The following is a 10,548-nucleotide window of genomic DNA, read 5'->3' on the forward strand; positions in this document are numbered from 1 at the left end:
TCGTTCTCACCTTTATACTCACTGCTTCTACTGAAACACTCAAGCAATAAGTTAAAGTGACACAAGTCCTTGAAGAGGAATTGAACCCACGTCTGCTGCACCAAGAGCAGCTTTGTTCCTCACTGAGCTAAAGACCCTGAAGTCAAGTCTTGGACTCCTTCACCTTTATACTGACATGTATTGAAAACTGTTCTACAAAGAGACGAGAAGAATGAATTAAGTACAAGTTCCAATGTCAGATTCCACTTAATACACACTTTAATGGAGAAAGAAACACATAACATAGAACATATAGAAGTAAGGTCTCCACTGACCAGGACTAGAACCACCAACCTTCTACTCCAATGACAGTGGTTCTTCTCACTGAGCTAAACAACTTGGAGGTCTGGACCTCGACGGTTCAGCCTTTGTGCTCAAGGGTTGAGGAAACAAGACCAAACACCTTGGTGTGGAAGACTTCACCTTGACACACCCCACCTCACCACCAGGTGAGGTGAGGTGTGGTGGTGGTGAGGTGATGTGAGGTGGGGGGGTGGGGTGAGGTGTGGTGTGGGGGGTGAGGTGAGGTGAACCCCCCACACACAACCCACCCCACCCCCCCACCTCACCACCCCCCCATACCCCACCTCACCCCCCCCACCTCACCTGTGTGAGGTGGGTGGGGGGATGAGGTGGGGTATGGGGGGGGGGGGGGGGGGGGTGAGGTGAGGTGTGGTGGTGGTGAGGTGATGTGAGGTGGGGGGGTGGGGGTGAGGTGAAGTGTGGTGAGGTGGGGTGTGTCAAGGTGAAGTCTTTTTCAGTGTTTCAGTAGAAGCAGTGAGTATAAAGGTGAGAAGGACTGCAGGATCCCAGGTGGCCGGACAGCTCACATGATAAACCTTCGCACGTGGAGTGCTTAGGTACCAACTAGACGAGGTTCAAATCCTGGTCAGGGAACCATCAGGAGAACAGAGAGCCTTGACATCAAAATCAAGTGTTGAGGAGAGGCGGGGTGGGTCCCCTTTAGATCGTATAAGTTAAGGACACTCAATCTTGAGGGAGGGACTGATAATTAAGAAGAGGCGGAGTCTAAAATAGTCTAAAAATAATCCGTAGGAATGTCAAGGCGGAAGAAAGAGGGACTAATAAAAGAAAAGAAAAGTAGGGAGATTAGGAGTTGTCCGGTCCGGGGCTTTTATTGAAAATTTTCATATAAGTTGAATTAAGAGTTAATATAACTCTCTTTCTCACCTGCGGGAACTTTTATGTCTCCTTGGAGTTTCACCCTCACTGGGACTTGAACCCAGGTCTCCCACATGCAAGGCACTGGTCCTCCTCACTGAGCCAACCAGCCACACTGGACATTCTGCTCGGGTTCCATTTATCCTTACATTCGCCACAAACGAGGCTAAAAAAAAAAGTAGAGACAGAAGCTGAAGAAGAAGCAGGAGAAGCAGAACACATGGTGGTGCAGTGGTTCAGTCTGTCAGACACACTTTGGTGCTGCAGACTGACGGAGGTTCAAGTCCTCCTCACACCAGTTCACTTCACTAGAGGGGTTCAGACTACAGGCTGAGGTCAGGAGGGTCAGGTTGGGGGGGTCAGGGTGGGAAAAGTCTTCTGGGGGAGTAGGGAGGGAGGAGAGAGGGAGGCAGGCAGGTGGAGAAGGAGGGGTGGAGGGGGAAGGGCTGGCAAAACACTTCGGTGGGTGTGGCGGTTCCCGTCCAGCCCTTCCCCAGGGAGGACAGAGGGTTATGCTGAACAAAGTTATGAATTTTTTAAATTAAATTAACCCCCAAAAAGTGCAGCTCTTCAGTGGGTGTGGTCATGAACTGCAGTCTTCTGTCTTGACTCCTCCCACTGTTCCACTCGCCCTCTGGAGGGAAGTGGAACAGTGGGAGGAGTCAAGACAGAAGACTGCAGTTCATCACCACATGTTCCACTCTGGAGGGAAGGCTGGACGTTGTTTGCTGCTCCACCGTCACACCACATGGTGGCGCCATCAACCTGGACACAAACAACACTTTCAGAAACACATCTTCTGTGGCGCCACCTGGTGGCTCCTTACAAACATAACAACACAAGAAGCTGCAGGACCAAGAAATAATGAATTCAGTCAATTATATAGTTTACTTTCACATTATTTAATTTCTAAAGTCAAACTAGAGTATTTCCAATAACAATTTACAATATATTTAAAAACAAAAAACAAAGTTTCCTCCAAAATAAATGTGGAAACGGGTCAATAAATGCAGTGACATGATTGTGCCACAAGGAGGAGACACAGTCCTGGTGGCTCGTTACAAACATAACAACACAAGAAGCTGCAGGACAAAGAAAAACGACAGGAATTTAGCCAATTACGTACTTTCACATTTTTTAATTCTTACCTTTTTAAACTGAAACCAGAGTTCCTCCTCTGTCACAGCAGCTGTGAAGAAAAAAGAAATACAATTACTAAAAAGGCGAAAGAGAAAAAAACTGACAAAACCACAAGAAAAAGTTCAAATGTTAAACTGATCAAATTGCTGTTCTGTTTGTTTTAAAGGCTGCAAATGAGAATTAATGCTGAAATGTTTTATGAATCCTTCAATACTTCCAAAATAAAGTAAATAATTCAAATATGTTGGGAATAAGGATATTTTGTCTTCATTGATGCACCTTTTCTTTTGTTTTTGCTTTATTCTACATTTCCACATGTATTTATCAAGGTATCAAAGTATTAATTGATAAGTTTACCACATGTTTGTCTGCAGTTACATCATTCTGTCACAAGATGTTGAAAAACAAGATCAAAACACTTTAAAAAGGTGAAATGTGGAGTCTTGGTGTTGTACTTTGAAAAAGGAAGATCAATAGTTGCAGCCAATGATCTTTAACCTTGATTATTATCAAGGTCAACAAGTGAAACAATGAACCACTTGTTTCACACTTTAGGTTTGATTTTAGACTCATTTCACGCTTGTGAGTCGAGATTCACCTTCAAGTGTCACATTTAAAGTGTGAATGACGTCGATGCCTCCATCAGTGAGAATGTGAGAAGAAAAAGCTTATTTCCTTACTTCATTATTGACTTTGTAGGCTCAGCACTGATGGAGTGTCCAAGGTCGTCCATCAGGAGACATTTCAGCAGCTGGAGGTTCAAAAAGAACAAAGAAATTAGTTACAGCTTCAAATCTTCACCTTTCATATTGTCAAGTACAAGTAAACACAATGAAATACTTGTTTTAGACCAGCTGAAGGCTGATTTTACACTTTAGTCTCAGACTTGATTTAATATTAGTCTCAGACTGGTTTTACATTAGTTTCAGACTACAGCACAGTGGCCGCACGAAATTGAATCCTGGCAGACACATTCAATACATATATTTATCAATAAATTAAAGTATTTGAATTTTCCATTCTGTTTTTTTTTTTTTTTTTCTATAGAAACGTTACTAAACTCAGCAGACACATCAGGCCCAGCAAAGCATTTGATATTTTGACTCTTCCTCTTCTTGTGGATCATCTGTCACTCATTGTAACTGCATTTGACCCTGGACATGAAGTGATCTAATGCACTTATAAATCAATCTACTGAATAAATGTCAGGTCGAGCCTATTGACAAGCAATCGGTGCAAAATTAACCATCCATCTACAGCAAATACATAAAACAGATAAATCATTGAAGACACACAAAGAAGCCTACCATGCAAATAGTAAACATATCATATTGAAAAAAGCATCTATCTCTCTATTCTACAATAATTTCGATCATCACAAATTGCTGCACAGATAAACAAACATCTTAACCTGCTGCCTGACCAGGTGACTTGTGCTTGTTAGCACCACTAGCAGCTAACGTCACGTCAGCATGTGCTGCTCTTCACTCACTGGATCGCAGTTCCGGTCGCGTGCAGCTCCACTTGCCCGCTGCTCCAGCACATTCCTCTCAGTCGGACACCTTCCTGGATGTAAACACAACGTGTGTCGGTGATTCTCTCCGGTTTAGCTTTAGCATTTAGCTCGGTAGCCATTTTTACTCGACCTCTCCACTTCGCGTCTTTCGGCGCACGCGTGATCATTTGCATAACGCTCGGGATTGGTTGGCTCGACCATTCGTCATCAACGCGACGGACCATTCCAACCAATAAGGTGTCAGAATGGTACATATTTGTAATTCTGGTCCAATCGCGAAGCGACTTATTAGTATGTCGCTTTTCTGGACGATGTAAACAATTCTAAATTTAAAATGAATAACGAGGCCTTGTTTTTTTTGTTTTTTTACATGTAAGGAGTAGGCAGTACAGAAAACTGCGTGAAAATTTAGAAGAAATAAAATGTAGGCTGAAAAGTAATAAAACAATTCGAGCTTGAAACAGCTGTGATGAGGGGACGGTCGCCCTCTTGTGGTCAAAAGTTCTAACTCTCTGCCTAAACATCTATCAGCACAAGCAGCTGAACGAGTAACATTAAAAAGACATCAACCACAAAGACCCAATCTTACAGTTACTAGATGCAATACAACTTCCAAGGCAACCAGCGGTCTGTAAATGTGCAGCTCATACAAAAAATTAACTGGGGACAATGTTTAGCATTAGTAACGATACACATGAGAATGCTAATGAAAGTCATTAAAAGAAAAGCAACACAACAAATAGATCAATTTGCCAATAACATTAAATAATCAGCTGAAACTATGTGATTTTGATTAATTTGTGTCCCCAAATTATTTTCTTACTCTTGTTTAAATGAACTAAAACTTTTAGAAGAAATTCTACCTGAAACTTTCCCTAAATTTTCTCAAACATATTCATTGCAGTTTTTCCTTCTTACATGTATTATTGAAACGATGAGGAAGTGTGAAAGCTGTGTTACAATTAATGTATTTGTTGTCTTTCTCTTGTTCTGTGTTTGTTCACTTTGTTGTGTTCTGAAATAAAAAGACTTATCTAATAAAAAAAATGCATTTGAAAGTAGCTAGGAACAAACTTCATCATCTTAAAGTACAACACATTTCTAAAACATTGATTTTTTTCTTTAAATTCAAACACACATTGTATATTATAGTAACTATTGTTAAATAACTCTAAAATGTGACATCCACAACTCACTCATCAACTGAAAATGATGTATTTGTGTCCTGCTGTGAGCTGCAGAAGTCATGAGAGGGTGAAGTTGTGTTTTAACAGGCAGGAGGACATGGAGCCCAGCAGGAGGCCAGGGGGGGGAGGATCAGGTGGGTGAATGAATGGCTGAATGGCTGAATGGGTGGGCCTCCTGTCAGCTGCAGGTGCCTCCTTTTCCACCTTCAAGGTCAGTGTCAAGAGGAGTCATTTCCACTGGAGGAGCAGGTCACACCCCACGGGGCTCTGGGTATGTCCACTAAAGTCATTTATTTCAAGCTCAATGGGAAGCTGGAGCGAGCCGAGTTCAGGAGCAACTGCTCAGCCACCGAAGTCAAAGGTAGGAGAGAAACATCCGGAACCCGTGGAGGGCTTTCTTTGCCTTTACAGCCTCCGGCAGACGAAGGTGTCGGGGTGTTGAGCGTGACGCAGGTCTGAGATGGTTTGCAGTGAAGGGGCTGTGCTGCATGTGGCCGTGACAGGTCCTCAGCTTAAAGGGGCTTCGTCCTGTTTGCTTCTGGCAGCTTGAGACGTCACGGACGTTCAAAAAGACCCTGGTCAACTCGTCTAAAGTGTCCAGGACTTCCCTTCAAAGCAGACGTCCTGAGCATCTAGGCTGTAGTATTAAACACCCAGGAGGTATCCCACATGCTTTCTGAGCTCCTTTCTCAATTTTAACACTGGCTAAAGATGCTTTACAAGCACATTTCTATCTTTGTGCTTCAGTGTTTTGTTAACTTGCTCTAGAAATAGTTGTGTGCAATGAGAGGAACTCTATTTTTCTTTATTTGTTTGAGTTTTGAGTTAAGAGAAAGTGCCTGATCTGACATTTTCTATTAGTTTGTGGTTTATAACTGTAGTATTTGGATAGTTTCTTACCTGGATTGGAGATAAACTGGTCTGATGTTTAGTGGCTGGTTTCTCAATAGTTTTCGAACTTGACCTGCTGGAAATCAAACATCTCACATTAGATTCAAGAAGGATTTTGATGTTTTTCTCCAACATCCACCCTGATTTCAGTGTAAAGAGGAAAAGAGGAAGACTTCATGTATTCATCTGTTCCTTTGCATGACAAACGTTGCTGAAGCTGAGAACATTGAGGAAAACCGTCATTGTCACTGGAGAAAGAGTAGAATGTGTGTCGCTTGAAAAAGAAATCCGGTCCAACCTGCGTCCTGCAGATCTGTTCCGGGCGGCAGCCGAAGCGGAGCCGCACCACATCCTGAAGATGTACAACACGAGCGGCGCCGCGGTGAACATCTCGCCACGGCTGGAGGCCAACGGCGCAGACTCGTACTACCGACTGGAGGTGGTGGCGTCGGACCTGCAGAGTGAGACGAGCATCATCATTCAAATCACTTTGGTTCACAAACAGCATCAACTGCCTTTAAAGATGTGCAGAAATCGAGTGCGGAAAACTGAGAATACCCTAAAAAATGACCTTTAAATAGATGCACAGTAAAGTTGCATAACCTGAAGACTGAATGTTCTGCTCACACTTACTGGGTTATAGATGTGGTCACACTGTGGGAGGGAGACTCTGAGAGGGAAAGGCTACTAACAAGGATCATTAAAGTTAAAAGTTTAACTGGGGGTGATCTTGAAACCGTCACTGCAGTGAAAGTGTGAGTTTCAGTTTTGCAGCTGGTTACAGGTGTGGCGATGCCGGCGGAGCTGGAGAAGGTGGAGTGCAGGTGAGGTGGGGGGGGGGGGGGCGCCTCCCTCGGTGGGACCGGGACTGACTGTGAGTGTTTCAGGCTGCATCAGCTGGAGAGCAAAGTGATGGAGGACATGGGGAAGAGTCCCGAGATCATCTGCGAGCTGAAGAGTCAGGTGGAGTCCTTTAAGAAGAAGCTGGAGGTTTGTTGACGACGGACATTTATCAAGGAGGAAACGTGTGATGAAGAGTCTGGTTCCTCTGTGCTTGTGGCAGAACGTGAAGCACCTGAGCTGGATGGGTCTGGTGAGAGAAAGCAACCAGCGTCTGTCCAAGTTGCCTCCAAAAGCCAAAGCGTCTCACCTGAGTGCGCAGGAGGAGCGCCAGCGAGTGCGCATGAAGTTCCTCAACATGAGGTGAAGTCAAACTGGAAAATTGACCTTGAAGTCAAGTCACAGCTCCGATTGTTCTTTATTTATTCTAACCTCCGAGTCTCGTCTTCAGCTCGCTGGAGGTGACGGAAGAAGTGCGAGAGCATCTGAAAACTCCCACTTTTGACAATTGGTGAGAGCAGAAATTATTTCAATAAAACACTAATACACTCCCAGACACACACGCCGATCACACCAGTGTGTGTGTGTGTGTGTGTGGCAGGCAGTGGGAGGAGGCGGAGATGCTGGTGCTGCTGCAGGTGATGTACACCGACCTGGACTTCCTGACGGCATTCCACATGGAGCTGGAGGTCCTGCAGAACTTCCTGTTCGAGGTGTACTGCCACTACAACAACATCCCCTTCCACAACTTCCAGCACTGCTTCTGCGTCACCCAGATGGTATGAACTCCCAGACTCACGTCTCGACTCAGACCCAGACTCACACCCAGACTCAGACCCAGACTCACACCCAGACTCAGACCCAGACTCACATCCAGACTCAGACCCAGACTCACGCCCAGACTCACGACACAAGAATCTACAAGATATAAAAATAAGGAAATGTGACGAATGACTGAAAACTGCTGTAAACTGTGTCTGTGTAAGATCGACTGCTCAAAAGGCAGCGGGCCAAGAACGGCTCCCTGAGGGACGCCACAGGTTTACAGTGAAGGAAAACGCTTCCAGCTGTTAATCCATGAGGGACAACGCTGTGCTGGCGTTGACGCGGTGCGACTGTTTGCAGATGTACGGCCTGATCTGGCTGACGGACCTCAGGAACAACCTGAGCCGCGTTGACCTGCTCATCATGCTGACCTCGGCTCTCTGCCACGACCTGGACCACCCGGGCTACAACAACGTCTATCAGGTTGACCCCCCCCCCCCTCTCCTCCTCCACCCCCCCCGCTGGCTGGTATTTGTTGAAATGTTTCACACTGCAGGTGTTTTGCCCCGGCTCTCACAGATCAACGCCCAGACCGACCTGGCTCTGCGCTACAACGACATCTCGCCGCTGGAGAACCACCACTGCGCCGTCGCCTTCGGCATCCTGGCCAAGGTGGACGACGCAGAAATGATGATTTCATAAAGCGGAACTCGCAAGGATTCACCAAGTGTGACGCTTTGCTTCCTCTCGCAGCCGGAGTGCAACATCCTGAAGAACCTGAGCAACGACCTGTACAAGCACATCCGAGGAGGGATGATCAAGTGAGGCTCCGGCCGGCGGCTCGTCGTGGCCGAGACGTTTCTCTGCTTTGAGCGCCACTTCCTGTCTTTCCAGGTGCATCCTGGCCACCGACATGTCGAGACACAACGAGATCCTCAACAAGTTCAAGGTCATGCAGCCGGTGTTCAACTACGCCAACAAGGAGCACAAGGAAGTGGTGAAGACTTTGACTTTGTGGGGTAGATGAAGCGGTGAATTGAGGTCTGAGTGACGCCACAGGGCTTCAAGAGGCGTTAAAGGAAGATGTAACTTGGTTCATAAATGGTAACGGCCGGTAAACGTTTGTGCCGATAACTCATAACACCGTGAATCCAGCACATATAAAACCGTCCCGGGTGTTTACGATTGGTTTCCTGAACTGGAAGCGGCCGAGTGGTGGCGGCGTCCTCACCCTTGTCTGCGTGTCGCTGCAGCTCATGAAGATCATGGTGAAGGTGAGCGACATCTCCAACGAGGCCCGGCCCATGGAGGTGGCGGAGCCGTGGCTCGACTGCCTGCTGCAGGAGTTCTTCAACCAGGTTGGTCCTCAGCTTCTATGGAGACGGTAGAGAAGTGAAAACAAACAGTAAGAGTTTGATCTGTTGGGGAATATCTCTGATCTAAAATATCTTTTAACAGCAACTTTTAACAGAAATTTTAAGACATGAATGTAACTTGTGAACATTTTTTCTCCAAATACAAATATCAGGGGACGTAAGAAAGAATTGAACACACATTTTCACTATGTCATGAAACTTGTTGATGTTTGTTACCGATTATAAGAAATTAATATTTATATCAGGCTTTACCTTGTTGGGTCCAGAATCTTAATGGGAAAAGTGAAACTATATAAAATATCCAGAAATCAGATTTAAAACATATTTAAAGTTAATTTATTCTGCGGTAAAGATAAACCTCATGACAGAATAGAGGTTTTATCGTTAAATTATTCAGTATTTTCTTGCTAAACGTCGGAGACGGTCGGTCCGGAGGTGTCGTGGTTTGCACTCTCACCTGGAGCTCCCTGTGGGGGTGTTGGCGGTGACCCGTGACCTTTGCCCCCCCCCCCCCCCCCTTGTTGGGTGTGCAGAGCGACACAGAGAAGCTGAAGGGGCTCCCGGTGACTCCGTTCATGGACCGAGACAAAGTGTCCAAGCCGTCGTCTCAGACCAGCTTCATCCGCTTCGTTCTGCTGCCGCTCTTCACCGAACTCACCAAACTCTTCCCCTGCCTGGAGGTGCGGCTCTCACCCTGACACAACAACAACAACAACAACACTTTGTTTTTAAACCTCCAGCTTGTTTTGGTTTGGTTTTTGCACAGCAACACATCCTGGAGCCGGTGGGGAGAGCTCTGGAGTATTACTCCGACCTGGAGAGGGCCACCATGGAGGAGGGCAGCACCAAGCCGTGACCCCAAGCAGTCCAATACTTCAAAACCACAGCTTCAGAGCGTCCGGATGACGACTCGACAGGATTTGTTGAATGTGAACTTGTTTATTAGAAGGTTGTCCAGAAGGGCCAATAACACAACACAACACAACACAACAAAAGCCACAATGTAAGGGTGCAGCAGTCGGAGAGCAGTCGCTGTTTCCGGGGGACCATATTTTCTGACGGACTTGGGACCGGAGGGGACAACAGTTTCTGACATTAAGGAGAGTTTAATGAGACGTAACAAAACTACTGTTGCATGATTAATGTCATTATGTGTTTTAAGATATCAGTAATGTTGATCACTGTGGTGAACTTGTCATAACGTTGTGTGTGTGCTCTTTCGTCCATCATTTGGTTCCGCCAAAAATATTGTCCCCCGGAAACAAGGCCTGTTCTTCCTGGAGGAAGTATAATGTAAAGTGAGAGAGCGTTGCTGCTGAATAATTATTTAAATAATTATGTTGGAATCAATGACTTTTAATATGGACTGTTTTTCTAACAGTGACAAATAAAATATTTCAATTCAAATCAATTTACTTACGCTTCATTAAATTCTCCCAATAAGAACAGGCTTGGTTTCCGGGGGACAATATTTTTGACGGAACCAAAGCGGAACCAAATGATGGAACGAAAGAGCGTGAATTTATGCACAATTTCAACACAGTGATCAACATTGCTGATATCTGAAAACACATAATGACATTAATCATGCAATATTACTTTACTTACGTCT

The 10,548-nt window shown here is 45.4% G+C and overlaps 1 protein-coding gene across 1 annotated transcript; it reads left to right on the forward strand.

Annotated features, from left to right (window-relative positions):
* Positions 1-5,337: 5,337 nt before the first annotated feature.
* Positions 5,338-9,792, forward strand: LOC308147815 (high affinity cGMP-specific 3',5'-cyclic phosphodiesterase 9A-like; the record flags this gene model as incomplete). The annotated part of the gene is made up of 14 exons (XM_080520148.1): positions 5,338-5,425; positions 6,267-6,416; positions 6,740-6,779; positions 6,843-6,945; positions 7,019-7,158; positions 7,247-7,306; positions 7,397-7,574; positions 7,921-8,043; positions 8,140-8,232; positions 8,314-8,381; positions 8,455-8,557; positions 8,814-8,918; positions 9,470-9,616; positions 9,703-9,792. 14 exons carry the CDS (start codon positions 5,338-5,340, stop codon positions 9,790-9,792), a joined length of 1,488 nt encoding a protein of 495 aa, XP_080376274.1.
* Positions 9,793-10,548: the final 756 nt, after the last annotated feature.

Source organism: Blennius ocellaris, assembly GCF_963422515.1.
Source record: "Blennius ocellaris genome assembly, chromosome: 24".
NCBI classification, from domain to species: domain Eukaryota; kingdom Metazoa; phylum Chordata; class Actinopteri; order Blenniiformes; family Blenniidae; genus Blennius; species Blennius ocellaris.